An 18703-nucleotide genomic window follows, 5' to 3' on the forward strand; every position below is an offset into this window, starting at 1 on the left:
ATGATACAATGTAGCACAGAACTCAGAACAAGAGATAATACATATTGCTAGAACCGCTGGAGTGGACGTTTGGTAAGTATTTGAACTCCCACACAATCTACTACAACATTGTCCAGTGGGCGGTGTGACCGAAATCAGTCAAAAACACGTAGCAGACAAGATTGTAGTTTGTTGTCGGAGTCGTCTAGTCAGCCCTTGGAAAACAAATGAAGTCCTTACGGGCATCGTATGTTTAATCATGGGCGTAGCCGCGTGGGTTGGGGGTTGAAATCCTTCCTCTCTCTCTAAAATCAAATCCTCACTCATTGACATGTTTTAGTACATAGGCGCCATTAATAAACTAAAACTACGAGAATTCAAGCGACAGCCTGAGAAAAACAAAAGCAAACTTCATTCATCAAATTACAAGGGGGGGGGTGTGATAAATAAATAATAAAAAAAAAAAGTTAAGCAAAACTACAGTTCCGTCAGTGTAGTGCGGTGGTGCTGGCCCCACACGGATGACACCCACGAGGGGATGACACCCAGGCGAAACGAAATGAAATTTTGCAATTATAGAATTTAAAAAAAAGTGTCATTTTTAGGCACAATTAATATTTATAAATATAATTTTTTTTCCGCTACCAATAATTTTGGTTGAAATTCCAACAAAGCTTTGTGCTCTCTTTATGGATGTGAACAATGCTTTGATTTAAGGAACGTTTTCCATCAAAGCTATTGAGATGCTGGCTAATTCAATTCTATCAACAATATTTCAATATCTATCAAATGACGACAGACATCAGACATCAAGCTTTCCCAAAGTCTGCCATTAATATAAATTACGTAGAAATAGAAAGAATACAAGAAGAAATTGAGATTTCTAGGGATAATGATGTCAGGGAACAGAATGCATATATCTCCAACGTTGGCTGTTAAAGAAGCTTTAGTCAAAATGATTCAGCCCAAAGTGAGCCATATTGTATTTATTTTGAGAATACATTTCCAAGATAACAACACAAGACAGACAACACACAAAAAAGTCACATAGTGCACATGTTTCTCATGGGGTAATCAAGAAGGAGGTTCTCAAAAGATATTCTGAATGTGTATTGTCCGTGGCAAGTATCGGGACCTGCAGAAATGGTCATAACGAGCTCAAGACAATAAGAACAAGGTCCTGAGGACTTCCCACAGCGCAATGATCACCACTGAATGTTTTACATAGAATTATAGAAGACAAAGGTGTTTTGAAGAACAGCTAAAGAGAAGGATAGTTGTTTATCCTCAACAACAGAAAGTCAATTGTAATCTCGAGCTGTTTGCAAGAACTAATTTCTAAGATATTTTGAATGATTGGACTATTTGTCGTTCAATGGTAGATGTAAAGTAAACAAAGTGAGGTAAAGGAGGTGGGTGAAGGGATGTGTGTTATGTGACATCTTAGATCAGCGCTTGGTCAACTTCTCATCCAAAAGAGCCCGATTCTAAAAATACAGCTTAAGCTTTTTCAAAGAGCAAGACGTATTTATGAATACAATAAGGATCCAATGACAATCTTTAGCTCACCCTCTGGCTGAATATGTTTTCAATGAACTCAAACTTATTATCATACTTTCGTAAAGATAATACTTTTTAAAAATATATAAATAGCTAAATAATATTTACAAAACTACAAGGGTAAAGAAAGTAAGGGTAAAAAAGTAAGGGTCAAGAAAGTAAGAGTAAAGGTAGAGGAATGAAATGAATAAAGAAGGTTGACCGATCTGGACCAACGGTTCAGCAGAACAAGGGACCAGTGAAAGTTAAGGTGAAGTTAGATGTGAACCTGGCCTAACTGATGATTATCCAATTGATCTAATTGTTTTGTAAAGGGCCAATCTCTTATTCAAAGCCTTAAGGGAAAAAAAAACATTTCTGTAAAAAAAAATTCTCCCCTTTCAGTGTTCTAATAGCCAGCGCTGCAGTGCAAGCGATGACATGAATTACTAATTATTAATTGTTGTTTTAAGATATGTTCCACTTATATGTAAACTAAATAGACTTTTTCTCTTTATAAATAAAAGTAAAATTTCTTTTTGTACATCATGTAGTTAGTATGACAGAACTTACTTAATTTAACAATACAATTGTAAAAAAAAGTTTAGTGTTCCGCTTGCATTTGGCGCCAATGCAGTTGACGCGATAATATGAAAAACTACTAATTAATTGTTGTTTAAAATTATGTTCCACTTATATGCATATTAAATAGATTAACTTAGCAATGCATTTAAAAAAAATGTTTTTTGACAAAAAATCTAAAACCGTTTGCATAAATGTGTTAAAAATATGGTAAATGGAATTCTCAGACAGACTGACAAACCACACAAAACTAAAAGCGTCTATTTCCCTTTCGGGGGCCGTTAAAAACAAGCAAAATAACAAAAATACTATGAGAAAATACAAAGCTTATATTAATGTGTATTAATTAGTTTGGATTTATGGATTTATATGGTTTGGAACATGTAATTAAATCTGTAATAGTCAGGGCCGGCCTTAGGCCACTGTAACCTATGCGACCGCAGTGGGCCCCGCGCTTTCATAAGCCCAACGCTAATCCTAGATGTAAATTATTAAATTAAACCACTTTATAACCTTATAACTGATTTTACGCGGCCCTTGATTAACCAGAAGATCCTGAAAATCTCCTGAAATAGCAAAATATACGAAAAAGTCATGGAAATCTCCGGAAATTATTAAAATCTTTTGATAGCTCATACAAATCTTTTGAAATATATAGACAAAAATTGTCATTTTGTGGTGTCATTCAATATGGCAAACGCCACTCCTACGCGCGATAAAAAAAAGGGCATTATACAATACCCGCAATTGTGGAATCTAGTGAAAGAAGCTTCTCGCGCCTCAAACTTATGAAGAATTACTTGATGTCAATAATGCTCGAAGATAGATTGAAACATTTGGTAATTCTTGCTATTGAGCGTGATCTTTGTAGGAAACAGAATTATTACGATATACTGTATGCAGGGCCGGTCCTAGCAATTGCGGTGCGCTATGCGAAACGGATTGCGCGGGGCCTATACTGCCTTTTCCTTGACTTTTGGCTGGAAAGATTGAAACAACATCCATGTTTCCAGCCAACTTCTTTTCACTGTCACAAGAAGAAACAACAGGAAGAAACTTAAAACGTTCATACACAACCACAAGCTCTTTCACATTAACACTTATCTGAGAGATACCGATAACATGTGCTCATTGTGACTTATGTCTGGAGTACAATCCAATATCACTGCATTCTTGATGTCTTGAAGGATAGCATTCACCACAGCATCAGCTACAACAGTAATAAGTTCGTTTTGAATCTTCTTTCCCAGGAAACGATCTTGAATTTCTGCATTGGTAACACGTCGAAGATGTTCTCCCATTACTGGATCAAACTTTGCGAGTAATTCTACTAGACCAGGAAATTCCCATTCTTTGGCTCTTTAAGTCTTTCAATGGTCCCTCTGAAAGCTAAATTGCGCTTCGCTAGAAATCGTACAATTGCAACTAGTCCAACGTTTAGTTTCAGAATAAAGCATCTCCGGGTGAATGCTTTTTTTTTGTTTTTACTTAGTCTTGCTCCAGCTTCACAGCAACTGGTCATGGCGTCTAAATGCCTTTGCGATTTTTCATGCTCTGCTTGCCTTGTGGTACAGCTTTGCCACTGGTCTAATCCTTCATTTAAAAAGCAACTTTTTTGTTTTTCCAGTAGACGACAATAGAAACAATTGATCTTGTATGCTGACACAGAATATATCAGCCAAGGACGCAAAACACTTTCACCATTACTCAGGTTTGGTTTGCAATGCACTTAAGAGAAATGTCCACCATCCTTATTTTTTGGAAAATTCTCCAAAGTAATCTCAGATGGACCTTTTTGTAATAAATAGTCAATACAAGATCTTTCCATTTTTTTTTCTAGACACATGGCAGGATAATCCAGATTTCTCAATGACTCGACCACATTTAGCTCATTATCTATAACTACACGTTGATCAGTTATTACATTATTGCCTTCATTTCTTGCGACGTGTTGATCAGTTGTTAGTGTTACATCATTTTCTTCTTCTCTTACGACATTCACCACTTCAGGTTTAGCATTCTTCATAGAATCTGTTTTAGCTGTCTCACTAGAAGTGATTATGTTCTCATGTTCGTGTTTTAATAGTTTTAAAAACGTATTCTAGTTCTATTGGAAATTTCGTTTCGGTTAAAATTCGCACTATTATAATATTTTTATTTAAATATGAAAGCTGACAATGCTTTTTTTTATTAGCGTAAGATTTGTGTTTTCCATATAACAATTTTGTCAAATTTTCAGGAGATTTTAAGAATAATTTCCACGATTTTTTCGTATATTTTGCATCATTATGCAATTACAGATATACTTAGCGCGGGGCCTATGAAAGCGCGGGGCCCACTGCGGCCGCATAGGTTGCAGTGGCTTAACACCGGTCCTGACTGTATGACTTCGCTACACGCGAGGCTCGTAAAGTAGTTTTGTACGTAGTAAAGAATGAATAAAATGCAAAGACGAATTTATTTTCTAATACAAACTCTTAAATTTCCCTTATTTCCCGTATCCCTACCCAAACTGGGCCCTGCTCAATCCGTTTCGTATAGGGCCCCTCAATGGTTAAGTCCGGCCCTGTTAATAGTTATAGACTAATAATAATAAATTTGTGCGGTTAGAATTTTTTTTTTTACCAATAGTTTTTGTTTAGCGCTATTTCATGCTTTTAGCGTACTCAACAAGCTATGACCCTGTCTGGACTAATCGGAAAGGTGTATCTGTCTGGGTGATCGCTTTGTATGTATGTATTTAAAAAAAAAAGAAAAGGAACGACCTGAATTCGAACTTGTGGGCTCAAGCCAACGCCGTAACAACTCTAATAGCGAAGAGCCTATGAACATGAAAGATTGTATAGTTATCTATTGTTTTTATTTCATGTTTGTGTTCACTAAACCTGAGAATGCAAACTAGTATAAAGGGGATTAATTCAGCTTATACCACCATTTCAGTCAAGTACTCAAAGTATTTATTACCAATAGTTAATTAACTAATTGGTTACTTTAAAAAAAAAAAAGATTCTTGTGTTGTCAGGTAAAAGAAATAATGGCGCAAAATTTCAGCTTGATCCGAGATTGGGTGTCGGAGAATTAACGTGTACAAACTTTAGGACAAACAGATGTTAGCTAGCTAGTTTAGTTAGTTTAGTTGCGCACTTTATTAGACCAACTGTGAACTTACATTTTAGAGTGACGACATAGACTTTGGGTTAGAGATTAGGATAGACTGCTACAGTTACTGCTAGACTTTCAAGGGGTTAACATCATTGTTAGTGACGGACTCGACTGTGGCCCATTCTGTATTAAACATTGTTTGAAGTTTCACCTTGATTGAACTTAGTCATTGAGTCTTTGTTCCTGTTGGTACCTGTTCATCTTGTGGCGGATGTCATGTTCTAGAAACTCGCAATTGTAATACATTCTACATGGTACGCACGCATGTAGTATAATTAAGAATCGTTAGAAACGCTAAAAGTACATCTTATTACAAATGCATCCGTTGCACAGACAGACAGACGGTCGGTGTAAGTTGATATAACCTTTGTAAAAATTGTACCTGATGTACATAATTTTTTTTTGGTCGATTTGATTACCAACGGCCATCCGTGCTATTGTTCCTTTCTAAACATGTGCCTCTTGTTTCTGTAAGTATATAGTCGAATGTATTTGTACTTTTACAAGGCAAGTTATTTATAGTATTCTGTTCATGTATTATAAATGGTGTAAAGACACCGTCATTATAAAGACAGAAAGAAATAACACTTAAATAAAACATAGTGTATCTAATAGAGAAAAAATATTAGAAAACCAGTGACTTAGCAGAATTTAAATTGGTTTACATGCATGACTAGATGCATGACGCGTAGGACGTAATATTCTTATTTTTTGAAGTAACGTTTGTATTTTATAAGATACGATCAGGGCCACCCTAATAATTGCGGGGCCCTATGCGAAATGGATTGCGCGGGGCCCAGTCAGGGTAGTGATAAGCATAATATCAAAAATTAAGATTTTGTATTAGAAAACAGATTCGTCTTTGCAATAAATTTTTATTAAATGAAAGCTGAAAATGCCTTTTTTTTTTAATCGCGCGTAGGATTGGTCTCCTAAAATGTCAATTTCCAGAAAATCCTGGAAAATCAGGAGACCACGGAATCCCTGTTATTATATATAAGTTATAATGATTTAATTTAATAATTTCCTCACAGAAATAGCGCGGGGCCCACTGCTGCCACATAGGTTGCAGGTCCTAGGGCCGGACCTGGATAAGATAAGAGATAATAGATGTGTCACTATTATCACTAAAGAAATTAATTTCAAATCTCTGGCACTGCCAGGGTTGAGCTTCCGTTAATGGGAAACAACATTCAATGTGTGTCCTCCGAGTAATTTTCTGGTGATTTGGAAGGTCTGCTGCAGAACTGCGCTTTCCCCCCCCCCCCTCCCCGGGACCGGTAATGAGGATTTTTTTTTTTTAGGGCAGCGGTTCTCAACCTTTTTAGTTCTATGAACCCTTTAGAATTAAATTCAAAATAAAGAAAATAATCTGGCGTGCAGTTATGAACATTTCTATTTGGTATTTATCATATTCGTGTTCCATACTTATGTGACAATTGGAAAAGCATGACGGAATTCGGATAGTGATCAAGGTAATAATAAACTACAATGCTTCAATTGTTGCGATAATGTGACATTGCTTCTGTTTCACCAAATTAGGAATTCTTGGGACAGTCTTCTCAACATCACAATGAAATATATTGTTATAAACCCGGTGGTGGCACAGATGGGGGTAGTGGTGTGAGTGTAGTCAGCCGACGCAAATCGCCCCAGGCCAGCACTAGACGAGCGGTCAACCGTGACGAGTTACGACGGTCAGCCGAGACGAGTATCAACATGAAGGTTCGAGTAGGATCGTCGTCGTGAACAGAGCTCAGGAGCGTCACGAGGGATGTAGTCATATGACCACCCAGAATGGTCGAGCGACGTTCTGCCCGGTTCGAGAAGGCCAGTAGGGACCCTATATAAGAGCGGAGGTATCGCAGTCAAGACGGTCGAGAAAAGGGGCTCAATACAGCAAGGTTCAGAAAGGAGGTTCACGGCAGGGGTTCAGAGCCCGGTTCACTACAGTCCGGACGACTACAGCACAGTTCAGCGGTGTGGTTCTGTACGGAGCATTACGACGGTTCAGTGCGGAGTACTGTCAAGTACAGTTGAGACGGCTGGCGTCTTGATCTTGGTCTGCGATCGAGTCCGACACAACGAGCCTAGTGTGTGAAGTCAGTCCTGAACTGTTGAACCCAGTGCAAGCCCGGAACGAGACGGAGAGGCCAGTGCAAGAGTTGATACTGCGGAACGGTGTTATCGGAGAGATATTTGTACAGTATACGTTTTGCCAATTGTACAGTACTGGCTGTTATTTATTCAACTATTAAAGTGTTACGTTACTTTGGAGCCCTGAGTTGTCAAGTTCTTTAAGTTGGTGGTGTATGGTGCAGTTTGCAGAGAGCCTGGATAGTGAGATTCGTAACAATATTTCTGTATTTAGCTATAGTTGATAACTAATAGGCTGGAAAACCCAAGTTTTGGGCAAACAAATATATTTATTGAACATGTAAGAGGAAGGCGCAATACAGACCAATCGGGTTTTGACTGCTACACTAAATCCAGATTTGTGTAACTGACAGTAAAGAGAAATGTTTTGTGCTTTTATAAATGAGTCCAATAAACTCTTTCTGTGCACTTTCCATAAGTGCACAAGGTTTGACAGATTCGGAAAGTATGATGTTTGAGAGTATGTCCGCAAGCATTCACAATTTGTTCTTTCACACATTATCATTGTATTCGTTTGTCAGGTTCAAGGTCATATTCCTGACAGAGACTAGATAAAGTTGGCAATTATGTTTGTCAACTTGGAGCACCATCTGTTCAAACATCACTAATGTCTACTTGTCCAAAAATGAATCCACTTTCTGTTATACATCACGTGTTGCAGCCGTCTCAATTGTTCTGCAAAAGAGACACTTGTCTTTTCAATCGACCTCATTCACCAATCGTAAACAAACAACATTTAGTCACGTGATCTTATTGATAAAACAACGAAAAAAACCTTTCACGTGACAACCATCATGAATTAAACATTAGATCGTAAATTATATAGAAGAGATAGAGCACCACGTGCTAAATGTTGTTTGTTTACGATTGGTGAATGAGGTCCATTGATACCCTCTCTTTATTACTTGCTAATCTTGTGCAAGATTCAGATGTTAAATGTCTGGTGTTCACATTACAGAAGAGAGAGAGAGAGAGAGAGAGAGTAGAACTGAAGCAGATAATTCTTCTTTATTCATAGCATAAGTGAGAAACACTAAAACAATATTTAAACAATATCAAGAAATATAACTCAGAAATAAATGAAGTAAAAAAATGTCTTTAAATCTTTACACATTGATGGGTATTACACCATTAGAAGTTAAGCCCTTAATGTGACTGATTCCACCTCTTTGGTTGGCTCCGTGAGCCTGAAGGTCCCAGCTCCAGGCTCCAGCGTAGCCGTGATTGTAGACGTATTCAAATAGCTGGTTAATGTTCATGCCTCCACCATCTTGTTCCCAGAATTCACCGACTACAATTGGCTTTCCGGTTCCGAAATCTCCAGCAGAATGCTGCCGGGAAAAATAATAAAAAATAAAAAGATCAGTAAAGATAAGTATTTGTTTTTTGTTGATTAGTTGTATTCGTGTGTATGTGGGGGTGGGGAGGTAGTTTTGCATACAGGCATTAGTGTAAGAAGGAGAGCTAAGAAAAAGCCAAAGTCATGAGCTTTCTACAGAGATTGTCGTTATTTTTATTCCATTTTATAATTACTTGTCCCTAGCATGTGACACATCCATAATTGGAGAGAGAGAGAGAAAGCATTTTATTTATCTAGGCAAATCATATTGAAAATATTTTCATTACAAGGCTTTAATTGTCATGCAACTAAATATATGATCACATTATAGACGTACAAGTCTCCTATGTGCACGTTTGTATTGACTTCCGAAACAGAAAAGTCTGGAAGTATTCAGACAAAAGATATATATATATATATATATATATATATATATTTTAAAATAGTTCCAGTCTTCTAAGAAAGTAACTGACGATTTCGCTCAGAGATGCTATATTAGTAATACAGTAGATATAATCCTTTAAACTGTCCTTACAGAAATTAGAAGGTATAGAGTGAGATGCACCATGTGGTTGTTGTTTCTGACAGCTGCTAGTTACTTAAAGGATGTAAACGTGTCTTAAATACATTATAATAGCAACAACTATGACACAGAGTTAAAAATCTCGAGAGCTAAATTGTATACATATTAACAGACGCTTGGAAAAATAAAATATAGAATATGTTTGTACTTGGGTGGGTATTGTGACATTGTAAGACTAACCATTCTAGAGTCAATTCATTTTTTAAAAATCGAACAAGGAATATTATAAATAAATATGTTGTTCTTCATTTCACTCTAGCTTAATACACACACACACACACACACAAATTCTTACCTTAAAAGGGGAGACGTTGTCAAAGTTCCCTTGGTAAGAGTACGAATGGACTTGGTAGAAATCTAGTTTACCCTGCAGCAGAGACATTGTTTAGGTGAAACAAACTTCTGTCAATCTCTTTTGTTATTTGTACGATGATAAATTTAGTATAAAGAAGCAAAAAATAAAAAATCATTTGAAAAAAAAAACAAAAAAAAAACTTATCTAAAGGGGAAGAACTCCGCACTTAAAACTATCAATTATGTATACGTTATATCAAACAAAATAATTAATTGACTAATTGAGTATTTTTAGCGGCCCCCGAAAGGGGAAAATACGCTATTAGTTTTGTGCGAAATGTCTGTCCGTCTGTCCCGTTTAGATCTCGTAAACTACAAAGATATTGAAAATCCGACATCACAATATTTTAGACCATTCAAAGTTCTGATGCAACGGCTACGATTTTTTTTTCCTGAAAGCGAAAAATCTAATTTTTAAAATTAGTTATGCAAAAAGTTTTTTAAAGAGAAAAAGCTAATTAGTATGCATTATAAGTTAAACCTACTTTAAAACGAATAGTAATCTTGTAAACATCACTTTTGTAAACTTTTTTATTATGCGGAAATTTTTTTTTTTTTTTTTTTTTTTTATTTGAGGATTGGAACATTTAATACACAACAAAACCAAAGAATCATACACAACACTTAAAAAACTGTTACACGAAAGCCTAGTAAATAGGATTAAGTGGGGGAGAGTTCTTGGGGTGACAGAATTCAAGGACACATTCATGAACTTACACAGCAGACATATCCCACCAAAAGCTAGAGAGGTAAGTTATAGACTTATCTTTGGGATGACCCCTATGGTTTGAAAACGGGCAAATGACCGTGAATGTATATTATGCCATATTGAAAATGCTGATAATGAGAAACATATGTATTTGGAATGTCCATTATTCCTTCAAGTTAGAAGTACTGTAAGGGATTTATTAGAAGCAAACTGTGGCAACTAATGTAAATGTTATCTTCTCTATTGTTTTAAACAAGCTGCCAAAACTAAAAAATAAAATGACAAATAACTGTAACTTGATTATTGTTTCTGAATACAGGAATCTTGTTTGGGCTAGCTGGCTCAAATGTCTACAATCTACATAATAATAAGGTGTTTGATCCTAATCACTTAGAATTGACATATAGAAAAATAATGGATTTTAGGGTAGAGAATTATCTAGTTTAACTTTCATATACCTGTACAATGCTCAGGTAGTTTTCCAGAAATAGGGTGTTGGGGGTCAGGGATATCTGATATTGTGTGGATTGTTCTGGAGTAGAGGATACTTGTATCATTTTTCTGTCTTTAGGGGGTTCAATGGTTAGGATGGTTAGGTAGTATGTCTTTGATATTAAATAATATTTCTATTACTATTATTATATTTTTAGGTTAATCACTTTTCAATTGTTTATGATTTAATACTTGTGAATTATGAGAACTTACAAATAAAAACAAAAAAAAAAGCCCACAAAAGAGGCGAGATGGCCCATAAAGGGGCACATAGAGACCAAAAAAGAGGCAAAGAAAAGAGGCCTAAGGCCCAAGGATTCCTATGATGATAAAGCTAAAAATGAATAGCGGAAATTCTGAAGTTTCCTTTAAAAAAAAAAAGAGCTTGAGCTGTAAAGCGCTTGGCTTCCGAACCGGGGGTCCCGGGTTCGAATTCTGGTGAAGACTGGGATTTTCAACTTTGGAATCTTTGGGAGCCTCTTAGTCCACTCAGCTCTAATGGGTACCTGACATTAGTTGGGGAAAAGTAAAGGCGGTTGGTCCTTGTGCTGGCTACATGACACCCCCGTTAACCGTAGGCCACAAAAAAAGATGAACTTTACATCATCTGCCCTATAGACCACAAGGTCTGAAAGGGGAACTAGTTAGGCCAGGCTCACATCTAACTTTACATTCATTTTCACCTATCCTTTGATCTGCGGGACCGTTGGAGCACTACACAAGATCTGTTAACCTTCTTTCTCCATTCTTATCTCTCATTTGTCTTTGATATAATTTCATTCGGACTTTCTTTATGAAAATATTGAAGCCTGCCTGGGTGGACCACTTCGGGGGCCGATTTTGAGTTTGTGTTTCTACACAAACTGTCTTTGTAACCTTGTTGTTTATTGATTCATGTTTGTTAGGTAAAATAAATAATTCTTTAAAGTATCAAGTTGATGGGATAATACGTGATGCAGAAATAGCGTTAATAATTATTTTAGGGGAATAAACCCAACAAATTTAGCCATATCTGTGAATACTGAAGTATTAGGGTATTTTTTCGTATCAAACAAAATAATTAATCAGAAGTAATTGATTGTCTAATTGGTTACTTATTGAATCATGAATAATTGTGCGAAATTTCAACTTGATCCAAGAATAGGTGTGGGAGACTTAACGTGTACACACTTTTTACTTGACAGACATACAGACAGACAGCTTGAGTTGATGTAAGCTTTGTAAAATTATATAGATTTCCTGGTTTACACTTCAGCCAATTTGGGGGGGGGGTATGTTTAAATAATTGGCTTTAAAAAAGGTATGCTTATATCCTTAGTGATTATACACTTATTATCCAGAACTAGCCAAAGTAAGGTTTTTTGTTTTTATTTAGTCATATCTTTTTTAATTGAACTTCGCAAACTTTGCGAGTCTAATTTTTTTAGATCGATAATAATCTAATGAGGCTTTTCATAGCGAATATCGGACCTCACAGCCATCTTCGAGTTTATAGAAAATGAGACTGAACTTATCTTTGGACATAAATAAAGTGCATACTTTTGCATTCTGATTGCTATTAGTATTTCTATTCCCACAAACGTTTTTGTTACACTATGTACCATCTTTCAAATAGGTATTTTATATATGTTACAATCTTCTATAGTATCTCTGGCTGTATAGATTTTATTTCCTTAACTTTAATGTTCTTCATCTACTCAGTGGTTTTACCATGATTATAATTACATAAATAATCACACTCAGTGACCCATTAAGGGTCGAGCTTGCTTCCAGTTAGGACCCTTGACCAACGGGAAGACCAGGAACGACAGATGGCTCTTCACCGATCATTCTGTCCAGAGATTCCCCATTCACTAGATTATTATTTAATAATATCCGCTATCGTGAGACACGACTCCTTGAGCCAGTGAAGCCGGAGGCCGAGCACACTGGGGGTTCCTATATGTTTCTATAATTACTTGTATCAGTCTTCTAATTTAATTGTTGGTCTTACTTAAGTACAGTGCATGGATGTATGATTTTGCTTGAAGTATTTAGGTCTATGTCACCACTTTTAGCATCTGAATTGATTGTGATAAATGAAAAGTTACGACTCACGTTTGGTTTACCTCCCTTGAGCAGACAGGCATCTGAGTAATGGTCGACAAAGCCGAAACGGTCAGTGTTGGATTTAGGGTTCCAGGCGCCAACAGTGACTAGAAATCCGGGGTCGACGTGCTTAATAGCTGCAGCCTGCCAGTTGACGAATCTGAGACAAGAAAATGTCTTCTTTGAAATAGACCGATTGAGATTTTAATGATTAAAATATATATACTAGCTAGCTGCTAATATAGTTCAGTAGGACACAACCTTCCTCATACTGGAGGCCATGTATATTTATGATATGGGTGCAACAGCCCGCGTCATCACCAAAAATGCGTAGAGTCTGACGGAACTGAAACTCTGCAGTTACATTATGCAATGTGGGCAAAATTTTGGAAGGGTCCGATGGCCCCATGTCCCTATGTATAGCTAGAGTCGATTAAAGAGATCTTTACTCACAAGCTAGGTCTACGATAAAGTGAGTAGTCACCTGATGATGTCATGGTAACCATATTTCTTGGCAGCCCAGCCAGCTCCACTGTTTTTCAGAGCAGTCGCGTCATAACAGCGATCAGAGTTACCCTGCTCAATAGAACAACAAACAAATCATGAAAATGTTTACCTTCTCATTTGTATGTCATGCTTTGAATGTTTGTGTGGTCTCTATAGAAACAAGCAACAGAACACGTTTTACAATTTACTTTTTTTTTTCAGTTTGCAAATTCTTAATCGGCAAAACCTGGAACCTGAGTAGACAGGGATTTCGAAAACGGCTCCAACGATTTTCCTAGAAATTAGACAGTTTATGTCTATGTTTGAGAAAAGAATTACAAGCTAATTGGCCACAAGGGGAAAACTCTGGTTTAACCGTTATAATTTTTCAAATTATAATCTTCTTTAATATTAAATTTTGGCTCTAGACATTCTTTATCTTGAACACACGCAATAATAAAAAATATAAAATACTGTGAAAACGGTTTTACCCTTTTTGTTAAAAAGTTTTATACTTTAATAGAGATACAATTAAGTAGTTTTTTTATCTATTTTTAGGGCCCTCCGGTTGTGGAAGGGACATTAAACATACACTACGGTCTCCACCATGCTCTAAGGAACATTTATGTCAAGTTTTATCAGGATTGGTCAAACGGTTTTGATTTGTATTCGGGACATACATACATACATACATACATACATACATACATACATACATACATACATACATACATACATACATACATACATACACTTTACTTTCTGCTTTATAGATAATACTAATATTCAATAGTTTCCTATTCAGTACAAATTCACAGATTATATCTGCTCACTTGCAATTTATTATGGATGTACATGTACTCACGATATCAGGGTTGATCATGCCTTCTGGCTCATTCATGATGTCCCAGGCGCCCAGAGCAGGGTGACCTTTGACAGCAGTAGCCAGGGGCGTCAACACTTTATCAATGTAGCTCTGCAGCTTTCTTTCATCGACGATTAGACCGTCGAGTCTGTGGCTGTTATCTTGGTTCACAGCGGCGTTCCATAAGGTGGGGAACACAAGGATGTCATGGCTGCAATGCAAAATTGGAATGACGTGTAAGTAGCTAATGCTGTAAGGTGGAAAGTGACACAGGTGTACTCAGGTGTTTTATGACGCATGCGACGCTTGATGTACACATTAAAACCTCTTATACTGAATAGTTGATTTTACCCCCAAAGAAATCAGATTGTTTGTTGTTTGTTGTTTTTACAGATAAATTGAGTAAATTGAATAAATTGACCCTTATAATGTTGAACCTCTATAATTAAGCGATATAACAGTGTTACAAACTTGTACAGGAGTGGTCTCTAAAATATTGTTTACAAAGAGATTTAAAACAAAACAAAACAAAAATTATTAGAAGCTCACAGCTTGATGAAATTAGTCCTTACAAGAAAAGTCCGCTTCCAATTTTCTGATGACTGATTTAGACCTATCCTGAGCTGAGAATCACCCACAAGGTAATATAAAATATATAATTGGAGAGAGAGAGACAGAGAGAGAGAGAGAGAGAGAGACTGAGAGAGAGAGAGACTGAGAGAGAGAGAGAGAGACTGAGAGAGAGAGAGATTTTGAAGTCAGTTTGAATTATGTGGTTCTATTCAAATAATTTTTTTTGTTGCTTCAAAAAATGTCCATTTCATTCTTCGGAATCATTCAAATTGAGAAAAGACAGACTTTTCTTATGACACATTTTGTTTAAAGTAATCAAAGTCCAGGTCAATGTTTACAGTCTATTATATCAGCACATTGTAGTCGCGCTACGTAGAATACCATGTTTTTATAGGAAAAGGATTTTCAGATAAGTTACCTCTGTGCTAAGTTCAACATATCTTTAAAGTCATTAATAAGTGTTCCTTGATGGTCAGGCGCTGTGACGTAACCGTTGCCGTCAAAGGCTGGGGTCGTTTCTCCTTGAATGTGAATCCATAGTCCTGTCAAGAATATCATTATACATAGTGAATACCTTATAGATTTAATCGCAGATTCTTTTGTGCTAGAAAGTAGAAGATACATTTATGTTAAAGACATTGGAAGAAATATTACTATTTTTTCTTTCGTTGTGAATAAATCAACGGCAGAACTATTTAATTACAAAAATATTAACCTTTAAATAACATAAAAAGGTTAACAAAGAGAAAGTTTCAGCAGCACCTTCAATGCGTCTCTGAAAGTCTTCCACATGGACCCTGCTACCCGAGAGACGGAAGTACATGATGTTTCGTTGCGTCGCGCTGTGAAAATTGGCGCTAACATTTCAGAGGACTAGAGAAACTGCTGGCGGAAGAAAAGCGCCGAGAAAAATAAATGAAGGCATCAGACACAAGCTCCAGCCACATGAGGAGGCACAAAACCGAAATGCGAAAACCTCACGTCCCCCTGGATGACATATTTGGTCATCATCGTGTCAAGATGGACGAAGTAAGTGAGTTTTAAAGTAACATTGTATTTACATTATTTGAACTCAGATACACATCTAATGTTAGATTAGTCATAGGTTTTGTTTTTCCAAGGAAATTTACTTTTATTGTCAAGTGAGTGTGAGATTTGGAGTACTTACTCAGAGAGTTACCTCCCGCTGCCTTCAGTGCTGCTAATTGACTGTTGACCGCACTTTTGCGACTTGCCCACTGATGGTCACCAAAGTCATGGGCATACTGGATCCAGGGCAAGTTGCCACCGGAAAGAAACACCCTTTGACCATTGAAGGTGAAATGGTTGCCTGATACTGCCAGTCGGGCGCTAAGTGCTGATGAAGATTTCAATCAATCATTTGAAATTTCTTGACATTTAAACAAATATTTATAATGGTGTACCTAACCAGCCAGATAGATTATTGAGTGATATACTTACTATAGGACGATAAAGTAATTATAAGCTTGTGAAAAAAAAAGGAATATCAACTTTATTATTCTACTAGCATGACATTACGCGCGGCCTGCTTGTCTAAGTTTGTGTTTACTAATCTAGTGGATTGGATTTAGATGTATGTTAAACTTAGCTAATGATCCTTTCAAGTTTTTTCTCTTTCGCTACGAAAATAAAATTAGTTGTGCGAAAATGGGTTTACCCAAAGCCGATACATACATATCTATTAAGGTAGCAAACACCTCAGAGACCCTAATTTTCTTAATTTTGCATTAGGAATGTTTTTTTTCTTCTAGACAATTACATTATAATTACATAAAATTAGGTTGAGTAAAAAAAAATATGCAAAAATGGGTCCAAGATGGCGCCACAATAGTAAAAATATATAGTATATTTCATCACTTCTAACTCAGCTCCTAATGAAGTCTTAACTTTCAGATTTGAAAAACAAGCTTAGAGTATAATGCTTGAGGGCCCCTACCAGTTTTAATAAGATATAATGAAAACTTTTTTTAAAATTAATTTTCAAAAACATAGAATACTAAAACGATAGAAAGTTATTTCATTTTGGTCCACTAAAAAATTAATTTGATAAAATTCCTTTAATGTATTGCAATGAAACTGCTAGCGGTCCTCCACAAAGATATAAGGAGTGTATGTGGCAAATTTTAAAGCAATAGAGCTATATTTGATCAAGTTATCAATGTTAAATGTTGAAAAAATCATTTTTCTGAAAACTGGAAAAAAAAAACATATAATATTCTTTATTTTACTTACAGATGACTTTTAATGCCATTCTGGTGTGTACATATCCCCTTCTGAAGCTGCTGTGGTATCCAGGGGGCCTTTTTTATGGCTCTTAATGTTTTTCTTCTTTTCTTTGCTGCTTCTGACGACTTGATGTCGGAAAAAAGAATGCGTTTTTTGTCGCAGTCAAAACACTTTTTGTATGTGTAGTATCCAGGTTCTATACCGAGGTATTCTAAACATTTAATGATTGATACTGCTCCATCATTGAAATAAGAGATAGCACTATACACTGCCTCTTCTATAGTTTCTTTCTCTACATACAATTCTTTAGGACATCTTTCCCAAATCAATTTGTTCAAATTTTCATTTCTGTTCTGTGTCTTGCCGTGAGTTCATTTTCGCAACAGCTCCTCATTTGCCAGATCTTCAAAAATGGGTTCCAAAAATGTTATTACAGCTTCAGGGAGACCATTTTTATGCTGGTAAGACTTTGGGTCAAGTTTGTATTTGCACCAAGAGTTGTCAGGGCAGTAATCCTGTCTTGGTATTTTTTTCAGATGATCCAACATGAAAAAGGACAGCTTTGACGTCTGCTTTCATCTGATCCAAATTGCCACTACTCTGACGGATAGCAAATCCAAAGTAATTTTGGAGTGTGTCTATTTTTTTGCTGGTTAATCTGCCGATAAAACTAATGCCCTTGCCATCGTCAAGCTTTCGTCCTTGTTCAGTCTTGTTCCGCATCTTTTCTGGACGTGGCCTACGCATTCCAGTTTTTCTATAGGCTTCTCTCCATATGGCCTAGAATCAACCGCTTTTTTGTATGAAGAAGTATCTCCATCACCTAAATATTGAGTGTATCTGATATTTCTGGTTTCAACAGAGCGCATAAAAATGTTGACTGCACCTGCAGCTTCCATCGCTCCAACACTACCTGCATAATTAATTGTGCAATTGTGTTGTAACCTCCAGGACTCATATTCAACTGTTCCCTTTCTTTATTCCCAATGCTGACATGCCTTACAAATATTGGAAAGAATTTCTGTATCCGCGTAAAAAAAAAATAAACCTCTTTGTTTGTTTGTATAAAACATAAATATAATTAACAATACATTACCTAATTTGAGCACACTAAACACAAGAAGCAAGCACGTTATTGTCTGAAAAGATTAAAAAATACCAAAATATTTTTTTTTAGCAATTTTATTAGTAACTCGTAAGCTAATCAAATCAGGTCACATTTATTTCTTTAGAAAGTCCTTAGTTACTAGGTCTATTTCCAAGTATAATTAACATCGCAATAGAATATATTTACAAGCTTTAGATAAATGTGTGTATGCAACTATAATCGTTCAGACTTACTTTATCCATATTGTTTGGTTTCCCTGGCTATGATCTTAATGAAGCGATTAGCCTCTAGTCGTCCAATGGCTGCTTTTCTTTATATAGGTTCAATTGAAATGGGGTTATTGCTTATCAAGTCAAGCAAACAAGAAAAAAGCAACTACCGCTGAACTGAATTATGGAAGAATTGGTAAAAATAAAAAGTTGGATCAGAAAAATATTTAG

At 36.2% G+C, this 18703-nt stretch overlaps 1 protein-coding gene across 1 annotated transcript; it reads right to left on the reverse strand.

Annotated features, from left to right (window-relative positions):
* Nucleotides 1–8495: 8495 nt before the first annotated feature.
* Nucleotides 8496–18638, reverse strand: LOC106056649 (mannan endo-1,4-beta-mannosidase-like). Its single transcript, XM_056039046.1, has 9 exons — nucleotides 18497–18638; nucleotides 18252–18294; nucleotides 16077–16265; nucleotides 15327–15450; nucleotides 14336–14546; nucleotides 13469–13560; nucleotides 12994–13144; nucleotides 9637–9708; nucleotides 8496–8750 (listed from the first exon to the last, which is right to left on the reverse strand). Exons 1-9 carry the CDS (start codon nucleotides 18503–18505, stop codon nucleotides 8526–8528), a joined length of 1116 nt encoding a protein of 371 aa, XP_055895021.1. The 5' UTR covers nucleotides 18506–18638; the 3' UTR covers nucleotides 8496–8525.
* Between the last annotated feature and the right edge of the window lie 65 nt (nucleotides 18639–18703).

Source organism: Biomphalaria glabrata, chromosome 8 (assembly GCF_947242115.1).
Source record: "Biomphalaria glabrata chromosome 8, xgBioGlab47.1, whole genome shotgun sequence".
NCBI lineage: Eukaryota > Metazoa > Mollusca > Gastropoda > Planorbidae > Biomphalaria > Biomphalaria glabrata.